The 19177-nt window shown below is 48.0% G+C and overlaps 1 protein-coding gene across 7 annotated transcripts in view; it reads left to right on the forward strand.

The window, feature by feature from the left end:
* LOC139272925 (uncharacterized) overlaps positions 1-19177 on the forward strand; it is a 304924-nt gene that overhangs the window by 16326 nt on the left and 269421 nt on the right. For 6 of the 7 annotated variants that reach the window (XM_070889041.1, XM_070889040.1, XM_070889047.1 and 3 more), the window contains one exon: positions 8892-9041. In XM_070889041.1, the coding sequence (XP_070745142.1) occupies positions 9035-9041 (7 nt within the window). In that variant the 5' untranslated portion in view covers positions 8892-9034. The remainder of the gene's footprint in view (positions 1-8891; positions 9042-19177) is intronic. The other variant, XM_070889042.1, reaches the window with a different exon arrangement.

A 19177-nucleotide genomic window follows, 5' to 3' on the forward strand; every position in this document is an offset into this window, starting at 1 on the left:
GTCCCATAACCATTAGCCTCGTGGTTACTGTACTGGACAGTCTCCTTCCAATCAGTAGTGATAGAAGGATTCATCTGTAGTGCCATCAAGCGACACCTACACATTAATAACCACCTCTCTTTCCGTTGAGTTTCCACTTCAGCCATTCTGCTCCAGATGTCATAACAGCCTTGATGCAAACATGGACACAAGGCAGCTTTCCAATCTGTATGGCACCAAAGAGCCTCAACAAAATTAGGTAAATGGCCTGTAGCTGAGGCCATACCTAACACACAGGAAGATGTTTTGGTTGTCAGAGGACAATCATTTCAGCCCTGGGACATTATGCTTCGTTCCTTTGTCCCAACCATCTGCAGCTGCTTCATCAATGAATTTCCCTCCATCATAATGTCAGAAATGGGGCTGTTCACTTGTGATTTCCACAGCAGACCCTGGACTACATCTAGGCTTGGGTTGACATTTGGCAGGTAACATTTGTGGCCTATCAATTGGCGCATTGAATTTACAATCCTCTTCCTCGCTGGAAGAGGAACCAGTGCTGTGGTGTAGGATTTAAATTCACATCATGTGGGGGGGCGGGCAATGAAAGAACAAGATAAGGAAACAGAAAGGAAAGAAAAATGGACAAGGAATGTAGGAATAAGGAGTGGCCGTAGGTTCTATTAAGTCGGCCTGAGATGGCAGGCGGGGCCTCAGTTTAATGTTCATCTGAAAGACGGCACCTCCGACAGTGCAGCACTCCTTCAGTACTGCCCCTCCAACAGTGCCATACTCCCTCAGTACTGCCCCTCCGACATTGCAGCACTCGCTCAGTACTGCCCCTCTGACAGTGCCATACTCCCTCAGTATTACCCCTCCGACAGTGCAGCGCTCCCTCAGTACTGCACCTCCGACCATGCAGCACTCCCTCAGTACTGCCCATCCGACAGTGTAGCACTCCCTCAGTGCTGCCCTTCCAACAGTACAGTGCTCCCTCAGTACTGCCCCTCCGACAGTGCCGTACTCCCTCAGTAGCTCCCCTCTGAGAGTGCAGCGTTCCCTCAGTATTTCCCCTCTGACAGTGCCATACTCCCTCAGTACTGCCCTTCCAACAGTGCAGCGCTCCCTCACTACTGCCCCTCCGACAGTGTAGCGCTCCCACAATACTGCCCTTCCAACAATGCAGCGCCCCTCAGTACTGCCCCTCGGACAGTGCCTTTCTTCCTCAGCTGCTCCTCCGACAATACCGTACTCCCTCAGAACTGCCCCTCCGACAGTGCAGCGCTCCCTCGGTATTGCCCCTCTGACAGTGCGGTGCTCCCTCGGTACTGCCCCTCTGACAGTGCGGCGCTCCCTCAGTACTGCCCCTTCGACAGTGCAGCATTCCCTCAATACTGCCCCTCCGATAATACGGCGCTCCCTCAGTGCTGCCCCTCCGACAGTGCGGCGCTCACACAGTGCTGCCCCTCCGACAGTGCAGCGCTCCCTCAGTACTGCCCCTCCGACAGTATAGCGCTCCCTCAGTACTGCCCCTCTGATAGTGCAGCGTGAGACCATCAGGAAGGAAGGATGTAATCGGAGATTGATAGTGGGGGAGAGAGAGAGGGAAGCCAAGATTGCGTGGCTGGGGGAGAGAGAGAGAGGCCACGATTGTGTGGGTGGGGAGAGAGAGGGAGGCCATGATTGGGCGGGTGGGGGGGAGAGAGAGAGAGACCAAGATTGGGTGGGTGGACGGGGAGAGAGGGCACGATTGGTCGGGCAGGAGAGAGAGAGAGAGAGAGAGAGAGACTGCGATTGGGCGGGTGGGGGAGAGAGCGGCCATGACTGGGCGGGCGGCGGGGAGAGAGAGAGCGAGAGGCCACGATTGGGCGGGTGAGGGGTGTTATATTTGTAACCTTGTATATATCTTGTACCACCACTAGAGGGTTCATCCCCTGGAGTCCCAAGGGATCCCACAATCCCTTGGGAGCACAGGTACTTTGAGGAGGCCTCCCAGGCTGGAGAGGCACTCTGGGGACCTGCAATAAAAGACTAAAGTCACACTTTACTTTTAGCTCACAGTATCCAGTCAGACTCTTTATTCATACATAACAACTGGCGACGAGATACAGATGACAAACCCAACAATGCAGAGAACAGTGGCAATCCTGGAGAAATTTTTGGAGGGAAATGATTGGGAAGTCTTCGTGGAGCGACTCGACCAATACTTCGTGGCCAACGAGCTGGAAGGATAAGCGAACGCTGCGAAACGAAGGGCAATTCTCCTCACCGTCTGCGGGGCACCAACATATGGCCTCATGAAAAATCTGCTTGCTCCAGCGAAACCCAGAGAGAAATTGTACAATGATTTATGCACACTTGGCTGGGAGCATCTGAACCCAAAGGAAAGCGTTTTGATTGCGAGGTACCGGTTCTACACCTACAAAAGGTCTGAAGGCCAGGAAGTGGTGAGTTATATCGCTGAGCTAAGACGCCTTGCAGGACATTGCGAATTTGAAGGACATTTGGAGCACATGCTCAGAGACTTTTTCGTACTTGGCATTGGCCATGAAATGATACTTCACAAACTTTTGACTGTAGAGACCCCAACCTTGAGTAAGGCCATAGCAATAGCCCCGGCGTTCATTGCCACCAGTGACAATACTGAGCCAATCTCTCAGCACGCAAGTGCTGCTGCAAGTACTGTGAACAAAGTGATGTTGTTTTCACATCGCAACGTACAGGGCAGGCTCCACACGCCTGCAGCTGCACGTCCGCAGATGTCTCAGAGTCCATCATCAAGGGTGATGAATGTAAGGCCATTAACACCTTGTTGGCGCTGCATCATTTCCATTCATGCTGCTTCAAAGGGTACGTTTGCAAGGGCTGTGGAACAATGGGACACCTCCAATGTATGTGCAGGCGAGTTGCAAATCCTGTTAATCCTGCAAACCACCATGTAGCAGAGGATGAACAGATCCACGGCAGATCATCCCGAACCAGAGCCTCAGACTGAGGAGGCAGAGGTATATGGGGTGAACACATTTAGCACAAAGTGTCCCCCGATAATGCTGAAGGTTGAACTAAATGAATTCCCGGTGTCAATGGAGCTGGACACGGGCGCGAGCCAGCCCATTATGAGCAAAAACACTTTTGATAAATTGTGGTGCAGCAAGTCCTCAAGGCCAGTCTTGACTCCAATCCGCACAAAACTGAGAACTTACACGAAGGAAATTATTCCCATAATCGGCAGTGTTACTGTAAAAGTCTCCTACGATGGCGCGGTGCACAAGCTACTACTCTGGGTGGTACCGGGCGATGGTCTCACGCTGCTTGGCAGGAGCTGGCTGGGAAAGATACGCTGGAACTGGGACGACGTCCGCCTGCTCTTGTCCGCTGACGACACTTCGTGTGCCCAGGTCTTAAACAAGTTCCCTTCACTGTTCAAACCAAGCATCGGGAAGTTCCAAGGAGCAGAAATGCAGATCCATCTAATTCCAGGGGTGTGACCCATCCATCACAAGGGAAGAGCAGTACCGTACATGATGAGAAAAAGGGTAGAGATCGAGCTAGGCCAGCTGCAAAGAGAGGTCATCATATCGCTGATCGAATTCAATGAGTGGGCCCGTCCGATCGTTCCAATCCTCAAGTGAGATGGCACAGTCAGAATCTGTGGTGATTACAAAGTAACTATCAATCGTTTCTCCCTGCAGAATCAATACCCACTACCAAAGTCCGACGGCTTTTTGCCAGGCTGGTGGGAGGAAAGATGTTCACGAATCTGGACTTGACCTTGGCCTACATGACGCAGGAGCTGGAGGAATCATCGAAGGGCCTCACCTGCATTAACACACACAAAGGTCTCTTCATTTATAACAGATGCCATCCGCCACAGACCAGGCACAGAAAACTCTGCCGATGCTCTCAGTAGGCTGCCATTGCCCACCACGGGGGTGGAAATGGCACAACCCGCAGATTTAGTCATGGTAATGGAAGCATTTGAGAGTGAGCAATCACCTGTCACAGCCCAACAGATTAGAACTTGGACAAGCCAGGACCCCTTACTTGCCCTAGTTAAAAACTGTGTGCTGCACGGGAGCTGGTCCAGTATCCCAGTGGAAATGCAGGAACAGATAAAGCTGTACCAGTAGCGCAAATATGAAATGTCTACAGGCAGGCTGCCTTCTGTGGGGCAATCGAGTAGTGGTCCCCAAGAAGGGCAGAGATACCTTCATTAGTGACCTCCACAGCATCCACCCAGGCATCGCAATGATGAAAGTGATATCCAGATCCCACGTGTGGTGGCCCGGTATCGATGCGGACTTAAGAGTCCTGCATGCACAGATGTAACACATGCTCGCAGTTGCACAATGCACCCAGGGAGGCGACACTAAGTTTATGGTCTTAGCCCTCCAAACTGTGGTCTAGGATCCATGTCAACTATGCAGGCCCATTCTTGGGTAAAATGTTTCTTGTGGTTGTAGATGCGTTCTCCAAATGGATTGAATGTGAGATAATGTTGGCAAGCACGTCCGCTGCCACCACTGAAAGCCTGCGGGCCATGTTTGCCACGCACGGACTACCCAATGTCCGTGTGAGCGACAATGGGCCATGTTTTACCAGTGCCGAATTCAAAGAATTCATGACCCGCAACGGGATCAAACATGTCACATCTGCCCCATTCAAATCAGCATCCAATGGTCAGGCAGAAAGAGCAGTGCAAACTATCAATCAGGGCTTGAAGAGGGTAACTGAAGGCTCACTGCAGACTCGCCTATCCTGAGTCCTACTTAGCTGCCGCCCGAGACCCCACTCGCTCACTGGGATTCCACCTGCTGAACTGCTCATGAAAAGGGCACTTAAGACAAGGCTCTTGTTAGTTCACCCTGACTTACATGAAGCCGCCTGCTCTCTTCCTGTTCAACAAAGTACATATTATGATAGCGCAAATGTATCACGCGAAATTGAAATCAATGATCCTGCATTCGTATTAAATTATGGACAAGGTCCCAAGTAGATTCCTGGCACTGTTGTGGCCAAAGAGGGGAGCAGGGTGTTTCGGGTCAAACTTTCAAATGGACTCATTCACTGGAAACACTTGGACCAAATCAAACTCAGATTCACTGAGCAATCCACTTTGGACCCTACCTGCTTTGACCCCCCCCCCCCCCCAAACATACACACCAGTGCCAACCGACACCGCGGTTGGCCACGAAGCAGAACCCATCATCCGCAGCAGCCCAGCAGGACTCACCATACTAGGCAGCTCAGCAAGGCCAGCTGCACAGTAGCCCAGTGACGGCCCAACAGATAATTCACCAATACCAGCGTCATTTGTACCGAGACGATCAATCACGGCAAGAAGGCCCCCAGATCGACTCACCTTGTAAATAGTTACACTGTTGACTTTGTGGGGAGTGTTGTTATATATGTAACCTTGTACAGCCACCAGATGGCTCATCCTCTGGAGTCTCAAGGGATCCCACAATCCCTTGGGAGCACAGGTACTTAAGGAGGCCTCCCAGGCTGGAGAGGCACTCTGGACACCTGCAGTAAAAGTCTAAGGTCACACTTTACTTTGAGTTCACAGTATCCAGTCAGACTTTTTATTCATTCATAATAGGGGGAGAGAGAGTGAGAGCGAGAGAGAGACCACGATTGGGCGAGTGGGGGAGAGAGAGAGAGAGACGATTGGGCGGGTGGGGGGGAGAGAGGGAGAGAGACAACGATTGGGAGGGTGGAGGTGAGAGAGAGGGAGGCAACGATTGGGAGGGTAGGGGGGGAGAGAGAGGGGGGCCATGATTGGGCAGGTACGGCGGCGAGAGAGAGGCCATGATTAGGCGGGTCTGTGAGAGAGAGAGAGAGGCCACGATTGGGCGGAGGAGAGAGAGAGGCCACGATCCGGCAGTGGGGGGGGGGGAGGTGGGGAAGTGAGAGAAGCCACGATTGGGTGGGGGAAGAGAGAGAGGCCACGATCGATGGGGGGATAAGAGAGAGAGAGGCCACGATTGGGTGGGGGGGGAGAGAGAGGGAGGCCACGATTGGGCAGGGGGCAGAAAGAGAGAGGCCACCATTGGGCGGGGGAGGGGGGGGAGAGAGAGGACACGATCGGGCGGGGGGGCGGGGTGGGGAGAGGCTGCAATCGATGTAGGTGGTGGCGGAGGGTGCAGTCCTGCCCCTCTTGCCCCAGAAGCAGTGCTGGAACATGCACTTACCTTGTGGATTGGGCCGCTCCCGCCTCCCTTTCACTGCCGGATTACCCGACTCCCGGGAAACCTGCGCAGGAGCTGCCTTGCTTCATTTTCAGTTCTGATCCTGAGCGCCGCACTTTCCAGAACCTCTCCCCATTATTCACCTAATCCCAGACACTGGGTGTTGTCAGGCTCTTGACTCTATCGGCCTTGTCGCCAAGCCTGATCCTGGTCCTCTGCCAGTGTCCACACACACACACACATACTTTCCGGCAGGGACCATGGGTTAGTCATTTAGTGTGGGAACCCTGGCTGCCTTGCCCTTCCCCACTGCAGAGTTGCTAAAGTCAACGTTAACGTGCCAACTGCTGGCCTCATTAGCAGATCCTCAGGACAGCCCAACGCTGGCATTTCCCCTTGTGATGAACACATGATTCACATTTGGAGCCACTGCTGGCTCCTATTTAAATGCCACATTAACACACACTTCCTTTCAGTTGGGTCGCTTTTGAATTCAGGCAGGAGCTGACTTTGGCTGTCTTTGGAATTTTAATTTCTTATTTGTTATAAATTGATGGGATTGAAGGCCGATAAATCCCCAGGGCCTGATGGACTGCATCCCAGAGTACTTAAGGAGGTGGCCTTGGAAATAACGGATGCATTGACAGTCATTTTCCAACATTCCATTGACTCTGGATCAGTTCCTATGGAGTGGAGGGTAGCCAATGTAACCCCACTTTTTAAAAAAGGAGGGAGAGAGAAAACAGGGAATTATAGACCGGTCAGCCTGACCTCAGTAGTGGGTAAAATGATGGAATCAATTATTAAGGATGTCATAGCAGTGCATCTGGAAAATGGTGACATGATAGGTCCAAGTCAGCATGGATTTGTGAAAGGGAAATCATGCTTGACAAATCTTCTGGAATTTTTTGAGGATGTTTCCAGTAGAGTGGACAAAGGAGAACCAGTTGATGTGGTATATTTGGACTTTCAGAAGGCTTTTGACAAGGTCCCACACAAGAGATTAATGTGCAAAGTTAAAGCACATGGGATTGGGGGTAGTGTGCTGACGTGGATTGAGAACTGGTTGTCAGACAGGAAGCAAAGAGTAGGAGTAAACGGGTACTTTTCAGAATGGCAGGCAGTGACTAGTGGGGTGCCGCAAGTTTCTGTGCTGGGGCCCCAGCTGTTTACATTGTACATTAATGATTTAGATGAGGGGATTAAATGCAGTATCTCCAAATTTGCGGATGACACGAAGTTGGGTGGCAGTGTGAGCTGCGAGGAGGATGCTATTAGGCTGCAGAGTGACTTGGATAGGTTAGGTGAGTGGGCAAATGCATGGCAGATGAAGTATAATGTGGATAAATGTGAGGTTATCCACTTTGGTGGTAAAAACAGAGAGACAGACTATTATCTGAATGGTGACAGATTAGGAAAAGGGAAGGTGCAATGAGACCTGGGTGTCATGGTACATCAGTCATTGAAGGTTAGCATGCAGGTACAGCAGGCGGTTAAGAAAGCAAATGGCATGTTGGCCTTCATAGCGAGGGGATTTGAATACAGGGGCAGGGAGGTGTTGCTACAGTTGTACAGGGCCTTGGTGAGGCCACACCTGGAGTATTGTGTACAGTTTTGGTCTCCTAACTTGAGGAAGGACATTCTTGCTATTGAGGGAGTGCAGCGAAGATTCACCAGACTGATTCCCGGGATGGCGGGACTGACCTATCAAGAAAGACTGGATCAACTGGGCTTGTATTCACTGGAGTTCAGAAGAATGAGAGGGGACCTCATGGAAACGTTTAAAATTCTGACGGGTTTAGACAGGTTAGATGCAGGAAGAATGTTCCCAATGTTGGGGAAGTCCAGAACCAGAGGTCACAGTCTGAGGATAAGGGGTAAGCCATTTAGGACCGAGATGAGGAGAAACTTCTTCACCCAGAGAGTGGTGAACCTGTGGAATTCTCTACCACAGAAAGTAGTTGAGGCCAATTCACTAAATATATATATATAGTTAGATGAAGTCCTTACTACTCGGGGGATCAAGGGTTATGGCGAGAAAGCAGGAAGTGGGTACTGAAGTTTCATGTTCAGTCATGAACTCTTTGAATGGCGGTGCAGGCTCGAAGGGCTGAATGGCCTGCTGCTGCACCTATTTTCTATGTTTCTATATGTAAACCTGTAAATACCTTGTTTAACCACCAGAGGGCTCATCCCCTGGAGTCCCAAGGGATCCCACAATCCCTTTGGAGCAGCTGTACTTAAGGAGGCCTCACAGGCTGGGGAGGCACTCTGGAGGCCTGTAATAAAAGACTACGGTCACACTTTACTTTGAGTTCTCAGTATCTGGTCAGACTCTTTATTCATACACAACATTATTGTTCTATTAAACCAACAACTTCTTTGTGAAAATAAAACCCTTCCCATCTTGGACAATCCATCCTTCCCCCTGCCCTGCTGTGGGTCGGATACAGGTCCCAGTGCGGTCTGTTCCTGTGAACCTGCGAGTGATAGCTAACATTTACATACCGATGACATTCAGCTGGGTTCCTGCTCCATCGATACGGCTCCACACACTGCAGATATAGGCAGCGGTGTTTCTGTGCTGCACGCCTGTGATGGTCAGAATGAAGCTAATACTGGTGACATCCCTGGAAGACTGAAAATGGTCAGCAAAACCCCACTACTTTTTTAAGGTATTATTTGTGTAATGAAGTATCATCTTCTCCTTGTGTGTACCAGGGAGCTGTTGGGACCAGTGAACATCCACTTGCCTGACGTTGTCTTTCTTCATGGTGCAGCATAAGCTCACAGTCTGACGCTCTCTCACGCTATGGACTGTCGGAGACTGAACCAGTACTGGTTCCGCCACTGCACCTGGGAATATGATTGGTAAGTAAATAAATATAACTTAACGTAAGAATGACTTGCATTTCTATAGTGCCTTTCACAACCTCAGGACGTCCCAAAACACTTTACAGCCTGATGTGTAGTCACTGTTGTAATATAGGAAAGGCGGCAGCCAATTGCAAGCTCCCACAAACAGCTTTGTGATAAAGACCAGATAATCTGTTTTACAACAACAACTTGTATCTATATAGCGCCTTTAATGTAGTAAAATGTCCCAAGGCACTTCACAGGAGTGTTATAAGACAAAAATGTGACACCGAGCCACGTAAGATGGGGCAGATGATCAAAAACTTGGCCAAAGAGGTAGGTTTTAAGGAGCGTCTCAAAGGAGGAAAGAGAAGCAGAGAGGTTTAGGGAGAAATTCCAGAGCTTAGGGCCGAGGCAGCTGAAGGCATGGCCACTGATGGTTGAACGATTATAATCAGGGATGCTCAAGAGGGCAGAATATGAGGAGCACAGACATTCTCGAGGGGGTGGGGGCGGTTGTGGCATTGGAGGAGATTACAGAGATAGGGAGAGGCGAGGCTATGGAGGAATTTGTAAACAAGGATGAGAATTTTGAAATCGAGGCAAATGTTGATTGAGGAATAAATATCGGCCCAGGACACCCTTCTTCTTCGAACTCTTCTACGAAATAGTGCCAAGGGATCTTTTACATCCATCTGCAAGAGCAGACGGGACCTCGGATTAACGTCTCCCCCGAAAGACGGCACTTCCGACACTGCAGCACTCCCTCAGCACTGCAGTGGAGTGCCAACCTAGATTTATGAGCTCAAGTCTCTGGAGTGGGACTTGAACCCACAGCCCAACAGTGCAATATATCCCAACAGTGGATAGTCAAGGGGCTATAGTGGAGGAGGAACACAATCAAAATCAATAATGAGGTGGTACTCAGTAAGATAATGGGACAAAAGGCGTAGAAATCCCCTGGACCTGATGGCTTGCATCCTAGGGTCTGATTAGTGGATTAGTGGATGCATTGGTTGTAATTTACCAAAATTCCCTGGATTCTAGGGAGGTCCCAGCAGATTGAAAAACTGCAATTGTAACACCCCTATTTAAAAAAGGAGGCAGAAAAAAAGCAGGAAACTATAGACCAGTTAGCCTGACATCTGTGGTTGGGAAAATGTTGGATTCCATTATTAAAGAAGCAGTAGCAGAACATTTAAAAAAGCAGAATTCAGTCAGGCAGAGTCAGCATAGATTTATGAAAGGGAAGTTGTTATATATGTGGACTTGTATTTACTCATTCCCGGGAGTCCCAAGGGATCGCATAATCCCTTGGGAGGACAGCTATTTAAGGAGGTTTCACAGGTTGGAGAGGCACTCTGGAGACCTGCAATAAAAGACTAAGGTTACACTTTACTTTGAGCTCACAGTGTTCAGTCTGACTCTTTCTCCATACACAATAACTGGCAACGAGATACAGATAACAAATCCAAAGATGCAGAGAACAGTGGGCATCCTGAAGAAATTTTCGGAGGGAGATGATTGGGAAACTTTTGTGGAGCGACTCGACCAATACTTCGTGGCTAACGAGCTGGATGGGAAAGAGAGCACTGCCAAATGAAGGGCGATCCTCCTCACCGTCTGTGGGGCACCAACGTATAGCCTCATGAAGAATCTGCTCACTCCAGCGAAACCCACGGAGAAATTGTACGACGATTTGTGCACACTGGTCCGAGAGCATTTTAACCTGATGGAAGGCATTCTGATGGTGAGGTACTGGTTCTACACCTACAAAAGGTCTGAAGGCCAGGAAGTGGCAAGTTATGTCGCCGAGCTAAGTGCATTGCAAATTTGAAGGACATTTGGAGCACATACTCCGAGACTTTTTCGTACTTGGCATTGGCCACGAAACCATACTTCTCAAATTTTTGACTGTAGAGACCCCAACCTTGACCAAGGCCATAGCGATAACCCAGGCATTCATTGCCACAAGTGACAATACGATGCAAATCTCTCAGCACACAAGTGCTGCTACAATTACTGTGAACAAAGTGATTGGCTAACTAACAGAGAACACAGAATCGGGATAAATGGTTCATTCTCGGGTTGGCAATCAATAACTAGTGGGGTGCTGCGGGGATTAGTGCTGGAACCTAACTATTTACAATCTACATTAACGACTTGGATGAAGGGACCGAGTGTAACGTAGCCAAGTTTGCTGATGATACAAAGATGGGAGGAAAAGCAATGTGTGAGGAGGACACAAAAAACTTGCAAAAGGACATAGACAGGCTAAGTGAGTGGGCAAAGATTTGGCAGATGGAGTATAATGTTGGAAAGTGTAAGGTTATGCACTTTGGCAGAAAAAAATCAAAGAGCAAGTTATTATTTAAATGGAGAAAAATTACAAAGTGCTGCAGTACAGCGAGACCTGGGGGTCTTGGTGCATGAAACACAAAAGGTTAGTATGCAGATACAGCAAGTGATCAGGAAGGCCAATGGAATCTTGGCCTTTATTGCAAAGGGGATGGAGTATAAAAGCAGGGAAGTCTTGCTACAGTTATGCAGGGTATTGGTGAGGCCACATCTCGAATATTGCGTAAAATTTTGGTTTCCATATTTAAGAAAGGATATACTTGCTTTGGAGGCAGTTCAGAGAAGGTTCACTAGGTTGATTCCAGAGATGAGGGAGTTAACTTATGACGAAAGGTTGGGTAGTTTGGGTCTCTACTCATTGGAATTCAGAAGAATGAGAGGTGATCTTATCGAAACGTATAAGTTTATGAGGGAGCTTGACAAGGTGGATGCAGAGAGGATGTTTCTACTGATGGGGGAGACTTGAACTAGAGGGCATAATCTTAGAATAAGGGGCCGTCCATTTAAAACTGAGATGAGGAGGAATTTCTTTTCTCAGAGGGTTGTAAATTTGTGGAAATCGCTGCCTCAGAGAGCTGTGGAAGCTGGGACATTGAATAAATTTAAAACAGAGACAGTTTCTCAACCAATAAGGGAATAAAGGGTTATGGAGAGCGGGCAGGTAAGTGGACCTGAGTCCATGATTGGATCAGCCATGATCATATTAAATGGCGGAGCAGGCTCGAGGGGCCTTATGGCATGCTCCTGCTCCTATTTCTTGTTATGTTCTAGCCTTCCGACTCAGGTGGGAGTGCTGCCCATTTCTCTGAGAGAACTCACTCTTGCTGAACTTACAACCAGGGTCCTGAACTTAAGGAAAGGTAACTTCGATGGTTTGAAGCATGAATTGGCTAGAGTAGACTTGCAAATGATACTTAAAGGGTTGACGGTGGATATGCAATGGCAAACATTTAAAGATCACATGGATGAACTTCACCAATTGTACATCCCTGTCTGGAGTAAGAATAAAATGGGGAAGGTGGCTCAACCCTGGCTAACAAGGGAAATTAAGGATAGTGTTAAATCCAAGGAGGAGGCATATAAATTGGCCAGAAAAAGCAGCAAACCTGAGGACTGGGAGAAATTTAGAATTTAGCAGAGGAGGACAAAGGGTTTAATTAAGAGGGAGAAAATAGAGTACGAGAAGAAGCTTGCCGGGAACATAAAAACTGACTGCAAAAGCTTCTATAAATATGTGAAGTGAAAAAGATTAGTGAAGACAAACGTAGGTCCCTTGCAGTCGGATTCAGGTGAATTTATAATGGGGAACAAACAAATGGCAGACCAATTGAACAAATACTTTGGTTCAGTCTTCACGAAGGAAGACACAAATAACCTTCTAAAAGTACTAGGGGACCGAGGGTCAAGTGAGAGGAGGAACTGAAGGATATACTTATTAGGTGGGAAATTGTGTTAGGGAAATTGATGGGATTGAAGGCCGATAAATCCCTGGGGCCAGATAGTCTGCATCCCAGAGTACTGAAGGAAGTGGCCCTAGAAATAGTGGATGCATTGGTAATCATTTTCCAACAGTCTATCAACTCTGGATAAGTTCCTGTGGACTGGAGGGTAGCTAATGTAACACCACTTTTTAAAAAGGGAGGGCGAGAGAAAACGGGTAATTATAGACCGGTTAGCCTGACATCAGTCGTGGGGAAAATGTTGGAATCAATTATTAAGGATGAAATAGCAGCGCATTTGGAAAGCAGTGACAGGATCGGTCCAAGTCAGCATGAATTTATGAAGGGGAAATCATGCTTGACAAATCTTCTGGAATTTTTTGAGGATGTAGTTAGTAGAGTGGACAAGGGAGAATCAGTGGATGTGGTGTATTTGGATTTTCAAAAGGCTTTTGACAAGGTCCCACACAAGAGATTGGTATGTAAAATCAAAGCACATGGTATTGGGGGCAATATACTGATGTGGATCGAGAACTGGTTGGCAGACAGGAAGCAGAGAGTTGGGATAAATGGGTCCTTTTCAGAATGGCAGGCAGTGACTCGTGGAGTGCCGCAGGGCTCAGTGCTGGGACCCCAGCTCTTTACAATATACAACAATGATTTGGATGAAGGAATTGAGTGTAATATCTCCAAATTTGCAGATGACACTAAACTGGGTGGCGGTGTGAGCTGTGAGGACGATGCTAAGAGGCTGCAGGGTGACTTGGACAGGTTAGGTGAGTGGGCAAATGCATGGCAGATGCAGTATAATGTGGATAACTGTGAGGTTAGCCACTTTGGGGGCAAAAACGCAAAGACAGAATATTATCTGAATGGTGGCAGATTAGGAAAAGAGGAGGTGCAACGAGACCTGGGTGTCATGGTTCATCAGTCATTGAAAGCTGGCCAGATGCAGCAGGCGGTAAAGAAGGCAAATGGTATGTTGGCCTTCATAGCAATGGAATTTGAGTATAGGAACAGGGAGGTCTTACTGCAGTTGTACAGCGCCTTGGTGAGGCCTCACTTGGAATATTGTGTTCAATTTTGGTCTCTTAATCTGAGGAAGGACGTTCTTGCTATTGAGGGAGTGCAGCGAAGGTTCACCAGACTGATTCCCGGGATGGTCGGACTGACATATGAGGAGAGACTGGACCAGTTGGGCCTTTATACATTGGAGTTTAGAAGGATGAGAGGGGATCTCATAGAAACATACAAGATTCTGACGGGACGGGACAGGTTAGATGCGGGTAGATTGTTCCCAATATTGGGGAAGTCTAGAACCAGGGAACACATTCTTAGGATAAGGGGTAGGCCTATTAGGACTGAGATGAGGACAAACTTCTTCACTCAGAGTTGTTAACCTGTGGAATTCCCTGCCACAGAGAGTTCTTGATGCCAGTTCATTGGATATATTCAAGAGGGAGTTAGATATGGCCTTTACGGCTAAAGGGATTAAGGGGTATGGAGAGAAAGCAGGAAAGGGGTACTGAGGGAATGATCAGCCATGACCTTATTGAATGGTGGTGCAGGCTCGAAGGGCCGAATGGCCTACTCTTGCACCTATTTTCTATATGTCTCACCTGTGTCTCTACTGCCTGATGTGAATTACTGACCAGCTTGCTTTTGCCCACCAGCTGCCTGGTTGCTCTGTATTTAATGACGTACACTAACAGTGTTGAACAGGAAGGGGGGGAATTGTATGTGGGAGTGTTATAGCTGGAATATTCTGGCCGGTGATCTTGTACATTATTGCACGCTGGACAATTTTGCTGCACATGCTGAGAATGCCATTGCCAGAATGTGGTTAGAAACTGTCGACCTGTTGGGGAGCAGCCCCAACTCTTGCGACAAGGCGAGGCTTTCAAGGAAAGGCTTTAGGGAAGACAGTAAAAGACAATTCAATAGATACATTTAATCATGTTATTGTGAAAGGGTCTTCATATTTAGAATTTTATATTATGCTTTAAACTTTATTTCTGACATTAGAAAATTCATTTATGGCGAATAAATTGCAATTATTATTGGTCAGTCAGTGGTCAGCGGAGAATGAACGGCGCTCACCGTTCATTACACTTAACATTTTGCACCACATTACACTTAAGGTTAAACATTTGTTTGCTTAGCACCACCCGTTAGTGCCCAAGAGGCGGGGGGTGGGGGGGCACTAGAACATAAGAACATAAGAAATAGAAGCAGGAGTCGGCCATTTGTCCCCGCGAGCCTGCTCCGCCATTTAATAAGATCATGGCTGATTTGATCTTGGGCTCAGCTACACTTCTCCGCCCACTCCCCATAACCCTTATCATTGAAACATATACTTGCATTGGAGGTAGTTCAGAGAAGATTCACTCATTTGATTCCTGAGGTGAAGGGATTGACTTATGAAGAAAGGTTGAGCAGGTTGGGCCTATACACGTTGAAGTTCAGAAGAATGAGAGATGATCTTATTAAGACATATAAAATAATGAAGGGGCTGGACAAGGTAAATGCAGAGAGGATGTTTCCACTCATGGGGGAATCTAGAACTAGGGGGCATAGTTTTCGAATCAGGGGTCGCCCATTTAAAACTGAGATGAGGAGGAATTTCTTCTCTCAGTTGGTTATACATCTATGGAATTCTCTGTGCCAGAGAGCTGAGGAGGCTGGGTCATTGAATATATTTAAAGCGGAGATAGACAGAATTTTGAGCGATAAGGAAGTAAATGCATATGGGGAGCGGGCTGGAAAGTGGAGCTGTGCTAATGATCAGATCAGCCATGATCTTATTGAATGGCAGAGCAGGCTCGAGGGGCCATATGGCCTACTCCTGTTCCTATTTCCTATGTCTCTTAGATTTACACAGTACCAGATCTAAGATAGCCTGCTCCCTGGTTGTTTCCACAATGTACTGTCCAAGGAAACCATCCCAGATACACTCTATGAGTTCTTCCTCAAGGCTATCGTGCCCAATTTGATTTGTCCAATCAATATATAGAGTAAAATCACCCATGATTATTGCCGTAACTTTCTTACAAGATTCCAATACTGCTTTATTTATGCTCTGCCCAACAGTGTAGCTTCTGTTAGGGGGCCTATAGACTATGCCCACCAATGACTTCTTCCCCTTATTATTTCTTATCTCCACCCAAATTGATTCTACATCTTGATCTTCAGAGCCAATATCATTTCTCATTACTGCACTGATCTCATCCTTTATTAACAGAGCTACCCCACCTCCTTTTCCATTCTGTCCATCCTTCCGAATTGTCAAAAATCCCTGAATTTTCAGTTCCCAGCCTTGGTCACCTTGCAACGTCGACTCTGTAATGGTTATCAGATCGTACCCATTTATATCTATTTGTGCCGTCAATTCATCTGTCTTGTTACAAATGCTGCGTGCATTCAGATAAAGAGCTTTTGATTTTGTCTTTTACCATTTTCCCTGCTTTGACCTCACTTTCTGATACACTTATGTTTATAAATTCTGTCCCTTCCTGTCACACTCTGGTTATCATTTCCCCCATCGCTCCCCTGCTCTACTGCCTTCTAGCCGCTAAGCACTTGCTGCCCGAGTGCCGCACTGTCGGTGCCTGCCGTGAACCTCAGTGGTGGTTTAGCAGCGGCGCTATCAGTTAACGCTGTGCACTCTAGCACCACCCACTTGGTGACGTCATGGGTGTACAACGCCACGTTAGTGCCGCGATCCTGAACTTCACTCCTTTCGCCTGCCGTAGCGCCTGGCACCGTCACCGACAGGGAGAGCGGGTGCTCCATGGAAGCTCCTGGGGCGATGTTATAGAGCAGGAGCCTGTGGCTGGTCAGTTGTAAAATCTTTTAACATTGCCGTGATTCTGTGAGGTCGCAGATACTGCTGCCGATGTTTCCAACGCTCCCTTCACCTTTCTCTCATTTTTCAGGTTTCCAAGCACCAGACCTTCATTATCCATGCAGTGCTACCACCCCTAGAGCCCTCAAAGTAGCGTAGAGCGCTTCTCTAAGTGCTCCACTCCCCTCTTGGGGCACTAATAGTGAATATCCCATTTGGACACGGTAAACATCGCCCGGGGCTAATATTAGAAGGAATTTTTAGGCCTAAGACTCTCTGTGGGCTTTTGCACTGTAACTTGCGATAATCAGAGAGTAAAAACAGCGCGATGCCCTCGTTGGGGATCTAGGACCTGTTTGAACACACCGTGATTCCTCCCGCAAAATCTGCACCATTGTAAAAAAAAAAAAGTATTATGAGTAATTGGATTGGTTAACAAATCATGACAGTGAAATGTTGGGTTTTTTCGATATAAAATGTTGACATGGGCCTTGAATTTTCTTGCAATCCTCAGCACTTGCACCATTATTATGCTAAAAAAGAGCAAGGAAATTGGTTTTTTGACACATTTATGTACTGTGGGAAAACTCTACATCCTCTCCAGAGGTTTTCGGGCCCGAGGACCATGGGAAGTGGATGGTGCCAATAAGTGTTCACCCATGTCCCTGATTACAGAAACAGGAAGGGTTTATATAAACTCAATATTGCAGATTTGTGACCAGTCTTGAGTTAGTATATTTCATCGAACAATAAAAATGCGCTGGAGCTGAGCTACCTTCGGTGGACTGGAGAATCGGTTTGGAGAATACAAAGGAGCAAAGCAAGTGCTGGTCATCCTGAGACAAGGGGCACTCCATCACACATGGTGCAGTGAGAGTTTCAGCCCCTATCGGCCACTGGAGAACCAGTTAAAATGGAAGAATAAAATGTTATCCTGAAGTGGTGAACTGGCTGTCAGAGTTACAGCAGCAGCAGTTATTTCTCCAGATGTTTGAACACTCAAAGGACTGACACCATCGACCACAACAGACCCAGAAGGTTTAGCAGGCTGCTCTAACACTATCCAGCAAGATGCCCATTGAACACCACCTTCCTACAGTGCCTATACTTTATAAGCCGATTATAAAGTCCAGTCGTAGCCCGAGAATCACCTGCAATGGCTTCTCTTCCCGCCCCCGCATCGTTACCTCTGGAGTCCCCCAGGGATCTATCTTTGGCCCCCTCCTATTTCTCATCTACATGCTGCCCCTCGGCAAACTCATCCTAAAACACATCAGGTTCCACATGTAGGCTCATGATACCCAGCTCTACCTCACTACCACCTCTTTCGACCCCTCCACTGCCTCTAAATTGTCACACTGCTCATCCAACATTCAGTTTTGGATGAGCAGAAATTTCCAACAACTAAATATTGGGAAGACTGACGCCATTGTCTTCGGTCCCTACCACAAACTCCGTTCCCTAACTACCGACTCCATCCCTCTCTCTGGCAACTGTCTGAGGCTGGACCAGACCGCTCGCAACCTTGGTGTCATACTTGCCCCCAAGAATGAGCTTCCGACCACATATCTGCACCATCACCAAGATCGCCGACTTCAACCTCTGTAACATGGTCAGACTCTGCCCCTGGCTCAGCTTATCTGTTGTTGAAACCCCCCATCCATGCCTTTGTTACCTCTAGACTTTGCCCCTGTGCTCGCTGACCTAAATTGGCTCCTGGTCTGGTAATGCCCCAATTTTAAAATTCTCATCCTTGCTTTCAAATCCCTCATCCCTCCCTGAATTCCACCAGCCCTACAACCCTCCGAGATCTCAGCGCTCCTCCAATTCTGGCCTCTTGTGCAACCTCGATTTCAATCGCTCCAACATTGGCGGCCATGCCTTCAGCTGCCTCGCCCCTAAGCACTAGAATTCCCTCCCTAAACCTCTCCGCCGCTCGACCTCTCTCTCCTCATTAAAACCTACTACTTTGACCAAGCGCAGTATCACATTTTGTTTGATAATGCTCCTGTGAAGTGTCTTGGGACGTTTTACTATGTTACAGGTGCAAGTTGTTATTATGCATGTGATTCCTCTGAGGGCTACTGCCAGGAATAAAAACAAAAAAGGCTGGAAACATTCAACAGGTCAGACAGCATCTACGGCGAGAGAAACAGAGTTAACGTTTCAGGTTGATGGTCCTTCGTCAGTTCTGACCTGCTGAGTATTTCCAGCATTTTCTGTTTTGATTTCCGATTTCCAGCATCCGCAGTGTTGTGCTTTTGAGTCGCTGACAGGGTTTTCTGTACATGTTGAACCTCCCTTGTCCAGAACCCTCGAAACCTGGCCTGTTCTGCATAAGGGATTTTTACGGATGAGGGATGGTCACGTTAAATTGGATGGTACAGGTACTGAGTAAGGGGATATCAGGGCTGGCTGGCTTGGGGCTGGGAGTGCGGCAGAGAGATCATGGGGTGGGGTGGGCGGGGTGGATCGCGGGGTCAGGCCAGCAATTGCAGGAGTCGGCAGCA

This window comes from Pristiophorus japonicus, chromosome 9, assembly GCF_044704955.1.
Source record: "Pristiophorus japonicus isolate sPriJap1 chromosome 9, sPriJap1.hap1, whole genome shotgun sequence".
Lineage (NCBI taxonomy): Eukaryota > Metazoa > Chordata > Chondrichthyes > Pristiophoridae > Pristiophorus > Pristiophorus japonicus.